This window comes from Cucurbita pepo, chromosome LG18 (genome assembly GCF_002806865.2).
Source record: "Cucurbita pepo subsp. pepo cultivar mu-cu-16 chromosome LG18, ASM280686v2, whole genome shotgun sequence".
Taxonomy (NCBI): Eukaryota; Viridiplantae; Streptophyta; class Magnoliopsida; order Cucurbitales; family Cucurbitaceae; genus Cucurbita; species Cucurbita pepo.
Window position 1 is genome coordinate 5705374 of NC_036655.1, and position 21259 is coordinate 5726632.

Here is a 21259-nt window from a genome sequence, read left to right on the forward strand (position 1 = left end):
TATCAATAGAAATGAATTGAATAAATATATGATTGCTAAATATTGTGATAGAAAATTTGAATTTAATTAATTATAAATCAATTTTAAAATATAAAGAAAAAATGAAGGAAATAGAAAAAAAAAAAAAAGAAAAAAAAAAAGAAAAAGAAATGAATGTTAATAATAAAAGCTAATAAGATATAAAGAAACATGTTTTAAAATTGTGATATGTTAATAATGCATTGTCTAACCAAAATTAATCCCAAAAACTAGTTATTTGTAAAAATAAATTTGAGTAAATATTTTAATAAATTATTATTAATTTATTAATTATAACTATATTTAAAATAAAATTATAAATAAAATGAAAAGAAAGAAAGGAGACAGAGAAAGTCCACACTTATGTAAGGCAAGGAAAAGGTAATACCTTAAAACATAAGTACCTATTTAAAACGAACGATCACGAATATAACTTGCTTACGCCCATTTTTATTGCGCCCATTTTTATCTAACAATCTCCTATCAAACGGCCTCTAAATGTTTACACAAATCCATCTTCTATCAAATGGCCTCTAAACCTCTAAACGTTTATACGAACTCATCTTCTATTAAACGGCCTCTAAAGAACTCATCTTCCATCAAACAGCCTCTAAACATTTCTATGATATCCGTCTTTATTAGTGAATCGAGACAACGAGAAGGTTCATAATTATTTTTTTTAGAAAAATATCAGCTGGCTACATCATAAGGGGGATTTCTAGCCAATCTAACCAATAAGATATTCATATAGTAAGGAATAAGGATAACAATATCATTTGGATTGGACTATATCCCTCAGAAATATCACTTCTTTGATTGCTACAAGGTGGAACCAACTGATCAATCCCTATAAAGAAGAAAAAAAAACTACATATTCGTCTTCTGATAGTGTGTGAGAAAGGGAGGCACTATTCCTTGAATGGAGAAGATAATTACTACAATAATCAGTCCAAATGCAAAATTTCTTCCATAAAAAAGATTGTGTAGTACAAGAACTCTTACTTAAAATACCAACCATTATAAAGGGTAATAACCTCATTTGGCCTGTCCTTTCTTCGATGATCCCTTCTTCAGCGGCTTCTTCTGAAGTTTCTTATTTGGTTTCAACTTGCTCGATGTTGATGATGAAGGCTTTCTATCATCATGTTTGCGCCTCTTTTCTCTTTTCACATTGTACATGTTCACAGCCTATACTCAGGATAATTAGTGAAGACCATTAGACAAAATTTCCAACCATGGAGCAACGAAGAAAGATGTCAGTTGCTGAAACCAAAACAAAGAAAAGTATGATAAAGCGACCTTATTGACGTTTAGTATCTCATGTGAATTCTTAGATATTAGACGGTTCAGGACTTTCTCAGTTTGCTCCCTTTCTCGAGACCCAACGCCCGTTCCTTCCACAACGGGTAAAAACTGCGTGTAAACAAAGAACAAAATATTTAACTTTATGATAGGCATATAATATGCCCGAGCATGGCAGGGAGAAGGATTGTCTAGTTAACCTTGCGATATTTTCCTTCATGCTTTGGAGGCTTTTCTCCAGGCAACTTCTTGTCGAATTTTCCACCACTAGCTGTTGCGGTTGCAGCCATTCCAGCCACGTTTCCAAGCTCGTCTTTTGTAATTTTCTTTGTTGTAGCTTGCGTCCCGGTTATGGGCAGAGCAGTTGCAGCTAGTTGAACGTGGCTGCATCAGTTTAATCAACTTAGCTATATATATCAGAAAACTGATGAAAATCAAAAGACAGAGTTAAGACATTATGATATTGTTGGAAACGAAAGGCACGAATCAATGGGTTTAACAGGTACAAGTTGTGGTCAAATGCTCCACCTTCCTACCCAAAGTAGGAACAAATGGGACAATGTCGAAGAAGTTTAAATCCCCAAACATACGCATTAGTATGATTGTGAGAAGATATAATCTAATTACTTGATCAACACCCAATAACTGTGATAAGAGGGTAAAACCTTGGCAAAGCACCAACTTTTGCAGCTTGTTTCAGATTCTGTAAGCGATTATTTTCTTGCTTTTCAACTCGTTTCCTCTTATTTTCTTGCCTCTTAGCAAAGGGATCGACGCCTGGCTCTGCAAATGCAAAAAAGCATGATACTTAATGGGCATTTTGATATCTATATTAGTCTAGTGGAAAGGGCAGTATCAATATTCAAATTCTCTCTGTCAAAGTTATTATGTTCAGAAATTTGACATCAAGAAAAGTAGTCCATCTTAAAATGCAAGGTTATATTAAATAATACCATCTGTCATCTTGGCCTCAATGATGGGTATGTTCTCCTCATCATTTGCACGATCATAACCATGGCGACGCTTCCATGTTTGAGTTTGTTCATCATACAGAATCTTATCTTTTTTCCTGTTTTTTATACCTGCAAAAGTCACAGAGTACTAAAATTAAATTCCACCCCAGAAACTCCCAATTCCAAAGTCTTGTGTTCGGATGCCTCTCATTCTTCTTGTTAGTTGTTTCTTTTCATCTTTAGCAGTTTTTTCCTTTACAGCAAGTAAGACTTTCAGCTCAATTCAATTCAATCCACACAATTGAAGGATTGGAAACATGAATCTTTTAATACAATACAAAACAGCACAAAACAGGATCAAAGCATAAAAAAAACGTCCAACCTCGTTTTTTAGCAAAAAGTTCCCATTTTGTAGGAGCCTTAGGCTTCGGAAGCTGGAAAGAAAGAAAGACATCACCCAACCAAAATATAAACATCCATAGTTTAAAAGCGAAAACGAAATGATAAACGAAAATATCAAATATTCATGGGCTTACAGGCTTCTCCCTGGGCAATTTTGTTTTAGGTTGAGACAACTTCACTAGAGGACCATCTCTATCTTCAGTTGAAGGCAGGATGAAAAGTTCATTAGCAATAGCTTGAACTAGCTCTGTACCCTTCTGTAGACATTCATTCACTAGCTCCTCCCTGTAAGTATAGAAGCAACCAAGCAAAAATAGTAAAGATTCTCTTCAAATATATATGTTCATGCCAATGTGTTCAAAATAATATACAGATTCAAAACAACCAAAACCCTCAAAACATTAACTACATCAAAGTTCTTTTCTAATTATCGGATTCTTTTCAATAACATGCTTTCAGAAATTAACCAAACAAACAGTATTCCAAGGCTGAGAAATCATAGTTCCTCAAAGCCAAAATCCGGTTCAAAGATGTCAATCAAAGGAAACGAAAGAGCAGAACCAACAACTAAAAGAAAACCCAAAGTTCCGGAAAATACGAACTTAGTCCGTGTAGCAACAACAGGAGGTGTAAACGTGGTTTGCATAATAGATTTGCCGGAGGGAGAAGAGGCTAACCTGGAGGACGGCGGGGAAGTGAAATGGTGGTGAGGATTGAACGCCATTAGATGACCAATGTCGACCTGAACTTCCTGCGGCGTCTCCATCACCGGCCGATTCAAGAGACTTCTCAGGCGAAAGAGCAAATACCAAATTCAGGGTTTAGGAGTGGGACAAGAGAAGTTGCTTGCTTCTCCACGAAACGACGCCGTTATATCGTTTTCTTCGCACAGTTAACCCTAGTTGTTCTCACGGCCATGCGGGCCCACAAACACCATTTATTTATTTATTTTTAATAATTTATAAATAAAAAATAAAAAATCTTCCATGGTAGATATTATGCCTTAAATTAACTTCAATGATTTATTAAATTATTATTCGTATAATTAAATTTATATTAAAACACTAAATTTTTAGCATGAAAAAATTCATTAATAATAAGCTTAAATTTTTATATATAATAATTTAATATTTGTATTTATAAATACATTTGATATCTAATTATTATATTTAAAATTTATAAACTAAATTATTATATTTAAAATTTATAAACTAAATTATTATATTTAAAATTTATAAACTAAATTGTTATATTTAAAATTTATAAACTAAATTATTATATTTAAAATTTATAAACTAAATTATATTAATCATTAATTTAGAAGTGATTTTTTTTTTTTTTTTTTTTTTTTTTTTTTTTTTTTTTTTTTTTTTTTTTTTTTTTTTTTTTTTTTTTTTTTTTTTNAAAAAGTTTTAAGGGGAAGTGGGCTTGACCTGAATATTTTCCCTATACGTCCCCGCCTCGGGACTCAAAGCCACCGTCTTGGTTTTCGATTCCAATTCTCTGGACACTCAATCAGGGCTTGTTCATGCATAGATTGTAGAGGCAATTCCGCATCGTCTCCTTCAGATCCATCGGTAAGCCCAACTTGATTNAATTATCGGATTCTTTTCAATAACATGCTTTCAGAAATTAACCAAACAAACAGTATTCCAAGGCTGAGAAATCATAGTTCCTCAAAGCCAAAATCCGGTTCAAAGATGTCAATCAAAGGAAACGAAAGAGCAGAACCAACAACTAAAAGAAAACCCAAAGTTCCGGAAAATACGAACTTAGTCCGTGTAGCAACAACAGGAGGTGTAAACGTGGTTTGCATAATAGATTTGCCGGAGGGAGAAGAGGCTAACCTGGAGGACGGCGGGGAAGTGAAATGGTGGTGAGGATTGAACGCCATTAGATGACCAATGTCGACCTGAACTTCCTGCGGCGTCTCCATCACCGGCCGATTCAAGAGACTTCTCAGGCGAAAGAGCAAATACCAAATTCAGGGTTTAGGAGTGGGACAAGAGAAGTTGCTTGCTTCTCCACGAAACGACGCCGTTATATCGTTTTCTTCGCACAGTTAACCCTAGTTGTTCTCACGGCCATGCGGGCCCACAAACACCATTTATTTATTTATTTTTAATAATTTATAAATAAAAAATAAAAAATCTTCCATGGTAGATATTATGCCTTAAATTAACTTCAATGATTTATTAAATTATTATTCGTATAATTAAATTTATATTAAAACACTAAATTTTTAGCATGAAAAAATTCATTAATAATAAGCTTAAATTTTTATATATAATAATTTAATATTTGTATTTATAAATACATTTGATATCTAATTATTATATTTAAAATTTATAAACTAAATTATTATATTTAAAATTTATAAACTAAATTATTATATTTAAAATTTATAAACTAAATTGTTATATTTAAAATTTTTTTTTTTTTTTTGGCTTTTTTGGTTCAATTTGCATCGAAACAGTGTTTAATCTCTCATCGGCTTCTTCCATTTCTTAATCCCAATTTTCTATATTCGTTAAATCTAAGTGCGAAATTGAATTGGTCTGTGGCGGTGTTGTTAGTGTCGAATTTATCAACTGCCTCCTTGTTTTTGCCCCAACTAAATCCCTATGTTGTTTTGGTAGAGGGTTTTTGCGGTAATTGGGATGGATGGGAATAAGGATGATGCTGTGAAATGCTTGAGAATTGGAAAAGAGGCGTTGGAAGCTGGGAATTTGGTTCGAGCCCTAAAATTTGTGAACAAAGCTCGTCGTCTTGATCCGACGCTTCCCGTTGACGACCTCTTACCGGAACTTAAAAACGTTTCTGGTGATCAGTTGGGTGGTGATGCGTGTGATGCCGGCAATGGGCCATCTGGGTTCCCTTCGTCCAAGTCCCCTGAACAACAACCATCTGTTCGTCGTAGAGTTCCGGCATCTGGTTCTTCTGAATCTTCAATGTCTGCGGCATATACTGAGGAGAATGTAGAGATTGTAAGGCAGATCAAGAAGAAGAAGGATTACTACGAGATTTTGGGATTGGAGAAGAGTTGCTCTATTGAGGATGTTCGGAAGTCATATAGAAAGCTGTCTTTAAAGGTTCATCCAGATAAGAACAATGCTCCTGGTGCTGAAGAAGCGTTTAAGGCGGTATCCAAGGCCTTTCAGTGTCTAAGTAACGAGGAGAGTAGAAAAACGTATGATCTTGTTGGGTCCGAGGAAGAAGTCTATGAGAGACGGACTGCAAGACATGGTGGTAATGGATTTAATGGGTTTTACGAAGGTGATGTTGATGCAGATGAGATATTTAGAAACTTCTTCTTTGGTGGAATGCCGCCGACAACTACTCATTTCCGTAGTTTCAATTTTGGCCCTGGAATGGCTCCTAGAACAGGTGATCAGGGTTCAGGTGGTGGCCTTCGGACACTGATTCAATTGCTTCCTGTGCTGGTGATATTGCTTTTGAATTTCATGCCATCCTCAGAACCTATCTATGCCCTTTCCCGTTCATATCCTTATGAACACCGATTTACAACTCAGAAGGGTGTCAATTATTATGTGAAATCAAAAAACTTCGAGCAGGAGTTTCCACCTAATAGTCGGGATCGTCTGGTTCTTGACCAAAGGGTAGATAGGGAGTATTTCAATATTCTTGCACAGAATTGTCGACTCGAGATGCAACGACGCCAATGGGGATTCATTCGTGAAACTCCGCATTGTGATATGTTGAATAAGTTTCAATCAGCGGCTTAATGAAGGTCCATTTCAACTCTCTCTGTTATCGTTTTGGCAGTTTTGAATTATGTGCAAATTTGATTCTCCAGGCAATTTATCTTTATACGAGGTTTTCATAATGCATAGTTTAGCAGCATGATTGGGTGTATTAGTTCCTCCCAAACAATAAGAAGTATAGAGGAAAGTTGTTGGTCTCGAAAATGAGCTTATACATTTTCTTACATTTTAATTTATGAATGAAGGAAGAAGGAAAGTTGCGTTTCTTATTTATTACCCACAATCTGTACCAGTGCTGTAGATTGTCGTGCGTTCAGACTATGCCCCTTGATATTCTTTTATTTTGCCAATATTTGCTCTCTAACAGAACATAATCCTAAAAGATATTACAAAGTCATTAGATTTTTGTAAAAGACAGTTGTGGTTGAAGAAGCATAATCTTTCTCCATGCATGGTGGCAGACTGGTGAATCAAATTGGTTTGACATTTCAAATCAATGGTATTTTGTGAGATCCTACATTGATTGCAGAGGGGAACGAGTGTCAGTGAGGGCGTTGGGTCTTGAAGGGGGGTGAATTGTGAGATCCCACATTTGTTGGAGAGGAGAACGAAGTATTCTTTAGAAGGGTGTGAAAAAGTCTATCTAGAAGATGTGTTCTACATTCTTGAGGGGAAGCCCAGAGGTGAAAGCCCAAAGAGGACAATGTCTTTAACCGGAATTATGCTCATGTTTTTTTTTCTCTCAATGAATCTTTCTACCTGTTTATGGTCAAGTTTCCCGAAGTCTAGCTTCGATTGCATTAATCCTGTGAATCTGTCCTCCTTTTTACCAAAACCACACAAATAGCCATTTGAGTCTGTTTTGCCACAATGCCCCAATTTTGGCCAGTAGACCTTTGAGGTTGCTAGTTTTGGCTTATCACGGGTACTCATTTCCTCATGAAAAAAGGAATGAAAGGAATCCTTCTTTTGAAATGTTCATCCCCTAATGAAATTCTTCCTCATCCATGCTTCTCCTGTAGAGAATGTTCACTTGCCTCTGTCGTTATTCAATCATCTTACAACTCTAACCAAAAACGTTTGCTAACAACCTAGGATGTAACATAGGAAACAAATTAAGCAAGCAAGAAGAGGGGCTATAGACGTCCGTGAGCCAAAATATAAAACCCATCACCTGTATAGCACGAAGAGAAGGGCTATAGACGCCAGTGATCCAAAACTATCACTCAGCTGAGAAAGAGAAAGAGATGGAGGGGCCTGCAGATTGTGGCAAAGAATGAGACTGTAGACTGAGAATGAGCTAGAATTCAAATTATTGATATTTTGAAGTTTTTTTTTTTATTGCCCACTTTCAGTTTATTACTTACCTCGGTTCTTGTACCTTTGGATCTTAGATGCACTTATTAGTTATTCATGACAAATATTCATTTAGAAATCATAGCTTTCATGTGCACTGCAATGACACAATGTGACATTGTCTGTTTGGACTTAGTTCCTCTGGAAATATGGAATTGCATCTCATTGTTTTTGGTACCGATAACTCTACCTGTTCGCATTACCTCTCTTCTATAACTGATAGAACCCATACAACAAGAATAGAATAATATTGAAATCTAAAAGATATAAGAACAACAATATAACTCCGAGTATTGGGAATTTCGAACCTCCCAAGTCTAAACCAACTAAGTAAGTGCTTACTCCATTCTTTCTCCCTCCCTCTATTTAGTTTCAACAAATCTCCACGAACTTTCGTATGTAACTACTAGTATCCAATGATTATAACAACCAAAGCCCACCGCTAGTAAAATATTGTTCTCTTTGGACTTTCCCTTTAGGCTTTCCCTCATAGTTTTTAAAACATGTCTGCTAGGGTGTGGTCTCCACACCCTCATATGAAATGCTTTGTTTTCCTCTCCAACTGATGTAGGGATCTCACGATAACATTCCTATCGATATCATTCGTCATAGTTCTCTACTTTTGCTCACACAATTAGATTACAACAATTCTCAGTTGGGTGTAAAAGCTTCTATGTTAATCAAACAGATTTGGAACTTGTTTCGCAGGTCCTGTTTTCTCGCGTGGCGGACGAATTCCTAGGATGTTTGCACGAGCCTGAAACGGGAGTCAATTAGTTACCCCAGATCTGAGGTCGCTCTTTATCTTCTATTCTGAATGCTTCGCTTGTAAATCTCATATTCTCACCACCATCTTAGGTTCTAGCATATTTTCCCAGTATTACTATAGATTTACTCGAGTAGATGCTGAATAATTTTAGAGCTTGAGCTTGGATGTACTGATTATAATCCCTTTGCATTATCTGAACCAACGAACATTATTATGACTGCCTTTGTCACAGCTTGTATTTTGACATCATTTCATTTTGTTTAATTAAGAAAGAGTGGCCACATCTATTTGAGATATCATTGGATCCAAGATTTGGATTGCAACCTTTCTTCATTCTTTAAAATCAAATCAACCCAAGATGATTCCTAGAGTTCTTATAACATAGATATGATCAAACTCTTATTATTATTATTATTATTATTATTATTTTTTTTTTTTTGTGTTTCATGAGTTATAGAACATATCTTCGCCACAAAATTGATAAAACTTCAATAAAAAGCAACTCTAAAATTTGTTTTTTTTGTTTAGAAATTTGTGAGTTTAGAAAGATGTAAGCCTAAACTTAATCATGTCAATAGAATCCTCAAATATCGAACAAAGAATTGTGAGCTTTGAAGGTGTAATCAAAAGTGACTAAAATGTTGAACAAAGGGTTCGAGGGTTCCAGAGAAAGGAGAATCGATTAAAGGGAGGCTATTCGAGAGCTCCATAAGCCTCAGGGGAGGCTTATAGTGAACTTTGTTCGAGTTGAGGATTATTGGGAGTGAGTCCCACATTGGTCATTTTGAATATCATAGGTTTATAAGCGAGGAATATGGTTTGAGGCCTTTTGAGGAAGCCCAAAGCAAAGCAACGAAAACTTATGCTCAAAGTGGACAATATCATACCAACTATGTTCTTGGTCATTTTGAATATCATAGGTTTATAAGCGAGGAATATGGTTTGAGGCCTTTTGAGGAAGCCCAAAGCAAAGCAACGAAAACTTATGCTCAAAGTGGACAATATCATACCAACTATGTAATGACCACTAGATTGTGTCTTTTTTTTGGGTAAAAGTTTTGACTTTCATTTTAATGTCGATTTTGAATCATGAATTTACGACAATAAAAAGAAAAAAGAAAATGAGTAAGGAGATTTTGATTAAAAAGTTTTATAATGAAAAATATTATTAAGTAAAAATAAAAACTTTAATATTCCCGAAATTGAAAGAAAATAAAAAAATTGGCGATATGTGGTGATGCAGTTATTGTCGAGTCAGCTGAAATTGGCCTATAATGGGCATTGGCCACTTTACATTAGTTCTAAACGCGTCATTCCATTTAAATACCGGTCTCAATTTCCCAATATTTCTCCTTCCATCAGGAATTGCAATCCCTAGATTTCTCTATCCGGACCCATCCATGCGTCTACGTTGAGGACACTTCTTGAATCGTCTTCTTCAGCACCATCTGTAAGTTCAAATCTTCAAACTAGATTCCTGTACTCATTCAATTTTAATCTGTAGATCAAATGTGTAATTTAATTCCCATATTCTCCTCCTGCAATTTCTTTACGCCAATCGCAATCCGTCTAAGGTTTTGGTAGCACCGACGCTTTCTATTAGTTCCTGATTAGGAATGTAATCGTTTCCCCCCCCCCTTTTTTTTTCTTGAAGGGAATTGCGGATTGGTCTTTTGCGATTTTTGTGATGGACGGGAACAAAGACGATGCTTTGAAATGTTTGAAAATCGGAAAAGAATCTTTGGAAGCTGGGAATCGGACCCGTGCCTTGAAATTTGTGAATAAAGCTCGCCGTCTTGATCCGACGCTCTCCGTTGACGATCTCTTATCGGAAATTCAGAACGTTTCCGGTGAAGATTTGGGTGTTAATAGTGGAGAATCTGGGAATAGGTCGTCTGATACCTCTTCATCTAAGCCCTCGGATAAGCCTTCGATTCGCCGTAGGGTTACGCCTTCGGGGTCTTCCGAATCTTCAACATCGGCCACTTACACAGAAGAGCAGATTGAGGTTGTGAGGAAAATTAAGAAGAAGAAGGATTATTACGAGATTTTGGGATTGGAGAAGAGTTGTAGTACTGAGGATATTCGAAAGGCATATAGAAAGCTGTCTTTAAAGGTCCATCCAGATAAGAACAATGCTCCTGGCGCCGAAGAAGCGTTTAAGGCTGTATCAAAGGCGTTTCAGTGTCTGAGTAACGAGGAGAGTCGGAAAAAGTATGATGTTGTTGGGTCTGATGAACCAGTTTACGAGAGACAGACTACAAGACGTGGTGCAAATGGATTTAATGGGTTTTACGAAGCTGATATTGATGCAGATGAGATATTTAGAAACTTCTTCTTCGGTGGAATGGCACCTACAACCACACAGTTTCGTACTTTCAATTTTGGCCCTGGAATGGGACATAGAACAGCTGATCAGGGATCAGGTGGTGGCCTTCGGACTCTGATTCAATTGCTCCCTGTGCTGTTGATATTGCTTTTGAACTTCTTGCCATCCTCAGAACCTATCTATGCTCTGTCCCGCTCCTATCCCTATGAATTCCAGTTCACCACTCAGAAGGGTGTCAATTATTATGTGAAATCAACAAAATTTGAGGAGAAGTATCCACCTGATAGCCCTGACCGCATGTCACTTGAGCGGCACATAGAGAGGGAGTACTTTAACATTCTTGCTCAGAATTGTCGTGTTGAGATGCAACGTCGGCAGTGGGGATTAATAAGGGAAACTCCATATTGTGATATGTTGCAGAAGTTTCAGTCAGCTGCTTCGTGAATGAACGAAAGGTTCATTTCATCCCTCTTTTTATCCTTTATCAATCATAGATGTATAATCATTATTGCTCAAGATTGTTTACCAAGTTTTCTTTAATCGAATCGACGTGGGGCCTCTCCATTTATTTGGATTTTGAAAGTCATATGCTTTTCGCAACATTATTCATTTCTTATGCTAATACTTGACCTGATAATCGATTTATGTATGTGGCTGGATATCTTTTCAATGGTTCAATTAGAATACATGGGAATAGAACTTTCTATATACCATGGTTGCAAACTGGTGAATTGAGCTGCATTAATTATTTGGTTCGAACGTTACCCTTATGTTGTAGCCTTTTCTTTTATTGGGACTGAAACAAATGTTGTAGCCATTTCTTCAAGAACGAGCATAGACAACATGTGTATATTATAAGAACGGCATCATGAATGAGTTTGATGCATATGAATGGTAATTTGTTCCTTATTTCTTTTCAAGTCTTATTTGAAGAACACCTTCTGTTGAGCTGTTCTGCAGAGAAATGCTCGTTCATGTTGAACATGGGATTCCTCTGTTAACTTGAGATTTGAGATATATATGTTCCTTGTTCTCTTGTCTGTGTAATTCAATTATGAGTATTAACAAATCTCCATTGGATGATATACTTTTATAACACTCAAAATGTCTCTTTTTCTGCAGATGGCTTCTATTAAGCTGCAACTACTGCAAGGCGGGGGTTGCTTTATCTGCAATTAACTCAACTAATGTGAAAAAAGTGAGCCTCTTATTTCAAATGTTTTGCTTCTCTTCTGCATCCGAAGTTACCATCAAATGTCCGTGTCTGGTAGCTAGCTTGCAGCAGATTAGGTGGTTGAGTAATATTGGGACCCCAAAGCTTAGATAGTCATAAAAAGTCACAGTATCAATTAATACTAACGTGTGTTGTGGTGTTATTACTTTTTTTTACTGTCTCTTGCTCTCTGTCATTCAATTTTCAGTATATTTGAGTGATTCACATCGATTGTTTCATGGAAATTGTTGGAATAAAACTGAAGAACTTCATTGAGTAATAATTTAAGTGGTCATTTTCAGATGTGTCGTGATGCAAGGTAAGAGTTTGTTTGAATTCCAAGTGTTTAAAAGCACTTTTTTTAAGCCTTTAGAAAGATTCAATATAGACTCTAGATAGTGATACAAACCAGTGTTCTATCCTTCCATTGCTATACTTTGGATGGTCTACACCCATTGAGTAGGCCTTTCTAGTTTCTATATAGAGAACAATTGAGCACTTAGGGTCGAATTAAGTTACAAGTTTAGCTTTTGAACACGTTTGTTAGTACTTTTATGGCCGTATTTGTATCTTAAATTTTTAATATAATACTTTATTTTAAAATTATTTTATAACTTTTAAAGATTTGGTTAATAACTTTAAACTTATACCTTTTTCAAAAATATTTTTGAACTTTCCAAATATTTTTAATGAAAAATCTAAAATTGTTTGTCTACCTAATAAGTTGAGAAAGTTCCCAATAATTAAAAATAATATTTCTTCGTCCGTTCTTTTTCATTTTTATATGGTTTTGAGTATCCGTACCCATATGAAAAAGACGAGTATCTATGTTAATTATTTTCTAACTAATGATTTCGAAAACAAAAAATTCGAAAGCAAAAAATTGAGTATTTGGGTGTTGAAGCTTATTATATTTCTATGTTTAAATTAGAGAATTTCAATTTTTTTTTTAAAGTTCTAATATTCAATAAGAGGAATTGAAAAGAAAAAAAAAAAAAGAGAATTAAAATCAAACGGATTTTAAACTAAATTTGAATCCAATTAAGTTTAGACGTCGATTGTAACAGAAAACCCTAGTGTCTCTGTTGCTCTTCTAAAACCCTAATTCCAGAGTCTCTTCTCCACCTCCAGAATTCTGCGTCTCTGCTTGCTCAATCTTCGAACGAAGAATGGTACTCTCTCTCTCTCTCTCTGTTTGAAATTGAATGATAAAATGTAGTTTGATTGATATCTAGTGTGACTTTATGTATTTGTGTTGTAAAATGGCAGACTGCAGAGAAAGTGAACCCCAAAGCATACCCATTGGCCGACGCGCAACTTACAATCACCATTCTTGATCTTGTTCAACAAGCTGCTAACTACAAGCAAATCAAGAAGGGCGCCAATGAAGGTACCCTCTCTTCTTGTACCCTTCTCTTCACACATTCTAGTGTTCACTATCACAAGAATGAGTTCTGTTTCTATTTTGTATCTTAAGTGGATTGATTTTTTGTTTTGTGCGACTTTACCAGCAACCAAGACGCTGAACAGGGGTATATCTGAGTTCGTTGTCATGGCCGCTGATACCGAGCCCCTTGAAATCCTCCTCCATCTTCCTCTGTTAGCCGAGGATAAGGTACTCTTCAATCCTCAATAGAGGAGTTTATTTATTTTGAGTTCATTGGATTGTTTGATGTGTTTCTGGGTTTTGAGGCTACATGTACCAAGATAAGGATTTGTATAAGAATTGATACCCTTATTCTTGACCTGCCAAAGAGGCTGTAGCCAAATCATACGAGTGAAGTTTACTGGCCGGTTGTTGTTCTCCGTCAACAAATCTGCTTACCGAACTTCCTACATTTCTTTTCACCTTTCCTTAGTAATCTGTTTATTTACCTTTTCCCCTTTGAATGAATAAGCTCACATGATAAGAAGGTTGGACAAGTGAAACGGCATAGGGTTTCGCCTTCTAAAGTTTCTGTCATCTTCTAGGCAAGCTGCATTAGTCTCTATAATTGACATACCCAATAAGCTGCTCTAGGCGTTTCTCCTTGAGAACTTGTTAGTGGTTTTCATTTTTTGGTAGCTTCTCATCCAGGATATATATGTATATATAAAGGGTTATGTGAGCTGCATTAGTCTCTATAATTGACATACCCAATAAGCTGCTCTAGGTGTTTCTCTTTGAGAACTTATTAGTGGTGCTCATTTTTTTGGTAGCTTCTCTTTCTGGATATATATATATAAAGGGTTATGTGAAATGTAAGTATTCCAATAATTGCAACCTCGAAAACCCGAATACCACTCCTCAGTATAGTTACGCCCGTCCCAATCTGTGTTACAAAGGGTACTATCATTAAAATCGTATCAATGGAGATGTCTAGTTTTTGTTGTATCAATTGAAGTTTAGTTTGGAGGCAGTTAGCCCCTGTTTTGATGTTTTGTCCAGTCATAATTTCCTGCTTACAGACTGATTTTTGATGTCTGTATCTTGGTAATGGAAAAAAAGTGTTGCATTTCATTTTGCAGAATGTGCCCTATGTGTTTGTCCCGTCTAAGCAAGCACTTGGCCGAGCTTGTGGAGTTACAAGACCTGTTATCGCCTGTTCTGTGACAACAAATGAAGGAAGCCAATTGAAGTCGCAAATACAGCAACTCAAGGTAAGTAATTGTGCCAGTAAATATCTCCATTCTTTTCCAAATTCGTCCCCTGACAACATGTTATGGCCCTTATGTTTGATATATAGGACGCCATTGAGAAGCTCCTGATTTGAAGATCTGCAATTGGCAATTGAGAAGCTTCTTGGTTCATGGTGGTCGATCCCCCTTAGTGGAGGAATATGTAACAACCACTACAATTTTCTTTCTCAAGAGATCCGATTATTGTTTAGAAAGAGTGATGATCCTTCATTATGTTTGCTATATCATGATTTTGGTTAGATATTTGACATTAAATGTTTGACAAAGATGAATATAATCGGATTTCTAGAACTATTTTGAATCACAAATGTGCGTCGATCATCGTCTAGAACTATTTAATTCATATCTCTAATATCCTTTATTATATATAAATAACAAGATTTATAACTCAATAAATTTCTATTGAAGAAATGTATTTTTATGATTCTTATGAATAGTATAAAATTAACATTTTTAATTATATTGTAAACAAAACTTATAAAACATTCAAATGAATAGCAACAAAATATTAGGAATATAATATAAACCATAAGCTGTTTAACTTATTTTATAAATGTAAAAGTTATATTTATTACTTATTATTTTTCTATAAATATCCATTCACATACACACTTAGTGATATTTTCATGAGAGAAGTATAAATTTTGAAAACATTATATGTTTTTTCTTTATAATTCGAACCTTTAAACAAAAAGTGGGCGTGCCGGAGTGGTTATCGGGCATGACTAGAAATCATGTGGGCTCTGCCCGCGCAGGTTCGAATCCTGCCGCTCACGCTTTTTTTGTTTTTTTTGTTTTTCTCTTTTTTCTTCCTTTAAGAGAGTGATTTTCTTGAGTCTGATAGTTGAATGGTTAAAAAGAGAAGGAAACACCCACAAGAAAAATAAGACATGAACAGATATTTATTTTCATTAATCATCCATCAAGTTCAAATAAATCTGTGAGCGTTAGTTAGTTCATCAATCACGACATGGAGGGGATCTCCACATTCCCATGTATCCTACACGCTCCAAGCAAGCTCTGTAATGCACGTACTCCCGCCCCTCCTGGTAAGACAAAAAGATATTGTTGGGTGATAGATAATAAAACTATATATGGAAAATGGACTAAACGACTGTTTATAAACAGAAAAAAAAAAAAAAAAAAAAAGNTATATATAATAAAGCTACATGGTAAATTGAAGATATATAGTAAACAGAAACTATATATATACCCTTAAGCCGTGCTTTGAAGATGTTTCTGCATTCCTTCGCATTTTTCTCTCTTCTATTCTATGTGTTCATCTAGATCGAATATGTGTATTGTTGTGCGATCCTAACAGATAACTGCATCAGGCTTTATCTTCTCTTTCTCCATCTTTTCGAACAGTTTCATTACCGAATCGTAATCTCTGTGTTGTGCGTAGCCGGAGATCAATGCTGTCCAAGCGAATTAACTTATGTTTCATTGAAAACTCTTTGGGACTCTTGAATGCCCCCACGCTTTGCATACATGTCTAGGAGTGCTTCTGAAATAATAGCGTCGAAGTTCAATCCTACTTATATCAAATGAAAATGCCAAATGCTTTATAGAAATGGCTTGGATTCCATTATTGAACACCAAAATAGCTTCTAACCCATGATCTCCCTCTTGTGCATAGCCAGTAATCAACGCTCTCCAGGATACCCAATCCCGGCTGCGCATTTCATCAAACACTTGTCGAGCGTCCACAAGATGTTCCCATCTCGAGTACATCGTAATCAAAGCATTTCCAACAAAAACATCACCATGGAATCCACATTTCGTGATAAGAGTATGCAACTGCCAACCAACAAGAAAATCTTCTCCATCTAAGCAGAAGGAAAGTGTGGTAGCTAAAATCCTGATGGCGGGTAAGTACGAGAGCGAAGGTAGTTGATCGTTGAAATCTGTTTCGTTTCCCTCTCCCAAGTCCATAGTTAGTAGATATTATCTGTTTTGGCCCGTTACGTATCGCACCTCACGGCTGGAAAGATTTCCACACCGTTACAAAGAATGTTTCGTTCTCCTCTCTAACAGACGTGGAGATCTTTTGGAAAAAAAAAAAAACAGGTAGTTATTACCTAACTTGATTAGGGGAAGTTCCAAATTACCTCCCATAAATTTTAAAATTATCCATATTATACCTTAAATTTTGATTAAAATTCTTTTTTTGTTGTATTGGAACCATACGTTGAGACTCAAATGAGCTTTGTAGGGTCGAGATTGGTTGGTGTAAGATTCACTCGCGACTTCTTTCTCGAGCTTCTAATTAATTATAGTCGCTTTCAGTCACCTAACCAATGTTTAGACGACCACTTTATAAATAATGTATCATTTATATATAAAAAAAATCCCACGATCATGAACGCCCCAATGACACTGGTGACACATGGGACGCTATTTTCACACCTAGCACTTACAATAATTTCATCTTTTAAGCAAACACCTCCCCCACAAAAAAATCAAATAATATTAGTGAACATGGATTTTATGGTTATATCTTAAATAAATAAATAAATAATCAAGATGTAGGAGACAGTGCGTAACAGCACGAGCGTACCGCTAGCAGATATTGTCTATTTTAGGCTTTCATTTCTGGCTTCCGTTTTAAAGCGGGCTGTTAGAGAGAGGTTTCCACACCTTTAGGATGAATGTTTTGTTCTCTTCTACAACCAATACCGATCTCACACCGTTATTGTATAGACAGTTGACTTTGTAACAATACAAAATTATAATGAAAAGACACCAAAATAGTTATATTTGACACCATACTGAGCGCCTCTAATTGAAGTCGTTAGCTACCTTGAATAAAATCTTATTATTATTATTATAAATATTATAAACATGTGACAATTAGATATTTTTGTGAAACTAAGGATAAGATTAAATAATTGTTGGAGGGAATTATAATATAAGGTATGATTTAGGGGTGGAAAGCATATCTTAGTTTAAATATAATATATAGTTTGATTGATATGCGATGTATTGACTATAGTTTCCAACTATATATTATAATCCATGTGATGCATCCTCATATTCAAAGCATATTCCTCATTCCCTTTCATCATTTCTCTTTCCCATTATGTTTTTTGAAACAAATAGCAAACACATCATGATCTCTTCCCATGATAATATGATTTGCTTTTGAGCTACTTTATTGTATCATTTTATTTGCTACACCTTCACATTTGGAGCCTTTTGGGAAGTGGAATTCCAAACATATAGTTCTAATAATATACGCTCCCCGGTGTCTAGGACACCTGGATATCGAACCATGAACGATAAAGGGTCTCTCGAGAATGACCCATTGCATCGGAAACAAAGATGTCAATGAGTACTGATTAATAGAAGTAGGTTTGTCCATGGGTAGTAGTATACTATGTGGGACGGAGTAGTAAGGGTCCTTCTCACTTCCTACGAGTCGTTTGACGAAAAAGACTTTCTGGGTAGTAAATGAACTAAATGCTTGTTAATCTACGATGGTAAAAACGCCCTTTGTAATAGCCAGAAACCCTAATTTATTTATAAAACCACGCAACCACGTCGTAACGCTACAAATTATTTTGATGACGGATTTTAGCTTCTCAATGCTAAAAAAACAGCCATTGGGATGCTGCTCCACATGTTTTAAGCCTCAACGACTTCTTTAGTTCATTGATTCCGACATATTGATCCAAAATATGAAAAGTTAGTTTTTGTGATATCCCACGTTGGTTGAGGAGGAGAACGAAACACTCTTTGTAAGGGTGTGGAAACCTTTTCCTAGCAGACATGTTTTAAAGCTTTGAGAGAAAGCTCAAAGAAGACAATATCTACTGGCGGTGGCCTAGACCGTTACAATTTTGCTCTAACTATTTAATTTTGTACAAAGTAAACAAATATGTGTGGGTAAATTTTGCAAATTAGTTATAAAAATACTTCGAAAAAGTTTCCTATCACCTCTCGGCAAAGTATAATCATGTTAACACAAACTTCACGTTTCATGTTTTAAACACGTACAAACCAATTTAAACATATCTCAACTGATTAAGACATACATCTTTGATCAATCAAAAGATCAGAATCAGCTTATAATGATAATAATAATTAATACTCACACAAACCAAACACGTATGCTACAAACCAAAGTTTCTAGATACACACACGATCGCAGTCGGCAAACAAAAACTCGACAACATACATATATATATATATATAAAGCAAATCATTAAGAGATGTATTATAGAAAAGTTTGAAGAAGAAAATGTGTTTGTTAGAGGCTTTACAGCTGGGGAATTTGAAGACCAGACACGTGGGAGAGATGAAGTTCATAAAGTAAAGATAGGCCACAAGGGTTGGGAAAGGGATAGGGCGTCCACACAAACAATAGCAGTTCAGATTGGTATCATATTTTAATTCATTGATTCAACAAAAAGGCAGCAAAATGGGGGGAAGAGAGGGCCCCTTGGGGATTACTCATATCATCTCATATCATCTCATATCATATGAATTATGAATTAAAATGCATTCCATTTTTGATTCTGTGGTGCTTAGTGGAGAATTTCTTTTGGTTATTTATTCAATGGGCGGTGGGCGTCTGATAGTTCCATATTGTTTGGTCTGTGGGTATCTTCATCAACCCTACCTCTCAGGTGCAATGCATGCTTTTGGATATTCCACTGAGGCACGTGAGGCACCCCACAACATCACGTGGCTTTTGCCAACCCACTTGGATTTTAATTCTGTAGTTTTCTTTCAATTATTTGAGTTTATATTATTTGTGTTTGGATTGGGGAATGTCAACGCTCTCCTATGTCAACGCTTGGAACATGTATCATTGCTCTTCTTACTTCTTGTTTCTTCATTCCCCCCACTTGGGTCAACTTGGCATATAATTCATTAATGTGAGATCTTATTTAGGTTGGGAGGAGAAAGAAGCATTCTTTATATGGGTATCAGAGTTAAACACTGAACGATGTGCTAGCGAGGAGGCTAAGCCCTGCAGGGAGTGGACACAAGGCAGTGTGCTAGCAAGGACGCTGGCTTCGAACAGGGTGGATTTGGGGGGTCCCACATCAATTGGAGAAGGGAATGAGTACTAGCGAGGATGCTGGGCTCTGATGGGAGGTGGATTGTGAGATCTCACATCTAAAGGTGTGAAAACCTCTCTCAAGTAGACGCGTTTTAAAAACCTTGAGAAAAGCTCGAAAGAGAAAGCCAAAGAGGATAATATCTGTTAGAGGTGGGTTTAGGCTGTTACAAATGGTATTAGAGTCAATCACTGGACGATGTGCTAGCGAGGAGGCTAAGCCCTGAAGTGGGTGGACACAAGGTAATGTGCTAGCAAGGACACTGGCTCCAAAGGGGGTGGATTTGGGGGGTCCCACATCGATTGGAGAAAGGAATGAGTGCTAGTGAGGACGCTAGGCCCCGAATGGGGTGGATTGTGAGATCTCACATCTAGAGGTGTGGAAACTTCTCTCTAGCAGATGCATTTTAAAAATCTTGAAGGAAAGCCTAAAGAGAACCATATCTGTTAAATGTGAGCTTGAACGGTAAGAAGAGAATATCCGCTAGAGATGTTACACCTAATGATGGGTTTTGTAAATTTGTTGGTAAATTTGGATATTACTTTGTTGGAAGAACATGTCTTGGATTTGGATGTTGTTCGGTTGCTGTCTGTCGGTGATGTGGCAGTAGGCTAGGGTCGCAGCCCATGAGATCCAAGTTTAGAAGAAGTTGATCAAAGATGGCGCCTACCTTAGGGAATTTGGGTGGGTTAATATGGGTAGGGAAGATATTTTTGTGGGGGAATGTCTATAGATTTGGACGTATATGCAAAAATGTTATAGTGGGGTGAGTATTATGAAGAGCTAGGTAGCTAGTTAAAGGAGAAGAAAATGATATAAAGAGAGCCTACTCCAATGCAAACGATATGATACGTATACATCGAACGAATTCGGATAAATTGCACTTTTCGTCACTAAAGGTTAGATTTTTAGTTTGCTACTTGGTCCGAGTGGTTCCATAGTTAACAATTTTCACCATTAAGATTTGGATTTGCTTCTCTATGGTCCACGAGGGACTCACAATAGACGTTTTTTCGGTCACTGAAGGAGTTGGATTGAATCGTTAACTGGCTAAATGAAATGAGGAAGTAGTAGTAGTATGTTAACGTATTGATATTGAGTATCAAGCTTATGTCAGTTGTCGTGTTGGGTTTACTGTCGTCGTTCTCAACTCAATTGAAGATGTTTCATTTGAAGTCAATGGCAAAAAGGGTGCCAATGGTCTTTGTTGACAAGGAATCTCTTAATGGTCTTGTAACTGAGAAAGAATCTTTCGTGGTCTTTAATGATTGTCATCTATTAGCTAGGAAGCTAGCTAGACACGAAGTAAATGCCTAGATTAGAGTAATTACGTTGACATGTTAGAATCGATAGACACTATTAGAAATACTACTTTGACATCTCAATGTTACTGTCGGTGAGCCTAAAGTTGAAACATATGAGTCTCTTTTTTGGTGGAAGACAT

General features: G+C 36.2%; 4 protein-coding genes and 2 non-coding genes across 7 annotated transcripts; 5 read left to right on the forward strand and 1 right to left on the reverse strand.

The window, feature by feature from the left end:
* Positions 1 to 790: 790 nt before the first annotated feature.
* On the reverse strand, positions 791 to 4700 carry LOC111779983 (ribosome biogenesis regulatory protein homolog). 2 transcript variants are annotated; one of them, XM_023660201.1, is made up of 8 exons: positions 4523 to 4700; positions 2810 to 2960; positions 2656 to 2707; positions 2274 to 2402; positions 1986 to 2103; positions 1521 to 1704; positions 1318 to 1431; positions 791 to 1206 (listed from the first exon to the last, which is right to left on the reverse strand). In XM_023660201.1, the coding sequence occupies exons 1-8, from the start codon at positions 4609 to 4611 to the stop codon at positions 1054 to 1056; spliced, it is 990 nt and encodes a 329-aa protein (XP_023515969.1). In that variant the 5' UTR covers positions 4612 to 4700; the 3' UTR covers positions 791 to 1053. The 2 variants fall into 2 exon arrangements, with proteins under 2 accessions (XP_023515969.1, XP_023515967.1); XM_023660199.1 differs by lacking the exon at positions 4523 to 4700 and adding an exon at positions 3353 to 3538.
* LOC111779982 (chaperone protein dnaJ 49-like) lies at positions 4091 to 8821 on the forward strand. Its single transcript, XM_023660198.1, has 3 exons — positions 4091 to 4252; positions 5315 to 6426; positions 8465 to 8821. The coding sequence occupies exon 2, from the start codon at positions 5336 to 5338 to the stop codon at positions 6419 to 6421; it is 1086 nt and encodes a 361-aa protein (XP_023515966.1). The 5' UTR covers positions 4091 to 4252; positions 5315 to 5335; the 3' UTR covers positions 6422 to 6426; positions 8465 to 8821.
* Positions 8822 to 9825: 1004 nt separating this feature from the next.
* LOC111780354 (chaperone protein dnaJ 49-like) lies at positions 9826 to 12370 on the forward strand. Its single transcript, XM_023660728.1, has 3 exons — positions 9826 to 9975; positions 10180 to 11309; positions 11977 to 12370. The coding sequence occupies exon 2, from the start codon at positions 10213 to 10215 to the stop codon at positions 11296 to 11298; it is 1086 nt and encodes a 361-aa protein (XP_023516496.1). The 5' UTR covers positions 9826 to 9975; positions 10180 to 10212; the 3' UTR covers positions 11299 to 11309; positions 11977 to 12370.
* A 743-nt stretch (positions 12371 to 13113) lies between these two features.
* Positions 13114 to 15050, forward strand: LOC111780250 (NHP2-like protein 1). The gene is made up of 5 exons (XM_023660601.1): positions 13114 to 13239; positions 13337 to 13457; positions 13579 to 13682; positions 14576 to 14707; positions 14794 to 15050. Exons 1-5 carry the CDS (start codon positions 13237 to 13239, stop codon positions 14818 to 14820), a joined length of 387 nt encoding a protein of 128 aa, XP_023516369.1. The 5' UTR covers positions 13114 to 13236; the 3' UTR covers positions 14821 to 15050.
* LOC111780763 lies at positions 13823 to 13908 on the forward strand. The gene has a single exon (XR_002812908.1). It is a non-coding gene; the product is annotated as a small nucleolar RNA snoR109 (small nucleolar RNA).
* Positions 15051 to 15440: 390 nt separating the features above from the next.
* On the forward strand, positions 15441 to 15522 carry TRNAS-AGA. Its single transcript has one exon. It is a non-coding gene; the product is annotated as a tRNA-Ser (tRNA).
* Positions 15523 to 21259: the final 5737 nt, after the last annotated feature.

Coding starts and splice junctions, on each gene's coding strand:
- LOC111780250 (XM_023660601.1), top strand. Junction 13,458..13,578: donor CAAGAAGGGCGCCAATGAAG/GTACCCTCTCTT, acceptor CGACTTTACCAG/CAACCAAGACGCTGAACAGG. Junction 14,708..14,793: donor CGCAAATACAGCAACTCAAG/GTAAGTAATTGT, acceptor TTTGATATATAG/GACGCCATTGAGAAGCTCCT.
- LOC111779983 (XM_023660201.1), bottom strand. CDS start 4,611: ATGGAGACGCCGCAGGAAGTTCAGGTCGACATTGGTCATCTAATGGCG. Junction 2,961..4,522: donor ACTTCCCCGCCGTCCTCCAG/GTTAGCCTCTTC, acceptor CTATACTTACAG/GGAGGAGCTAGTGAATGAAT. Junction 1,207..1,317: donor AGATACTAAACGTCAATAAG/GTCGCTTTATCA, acceptor TCCTGAGTATAG/GCTGTGAACATGTACAATGT.
- LOC111779982 (XM_023660198.1), top strand. CDS start 5,336: ATGGATGGGAATAAGGATGATGCTGTGAAATGCTTGAGAATTGGAAAA.
- LOC111780354 (XM_023660728.1), top strand. CDS start 10,213: ATGGACGGGAACAAAGACGATGCTTTGAAATGTTTGAAAATCGGAAAA.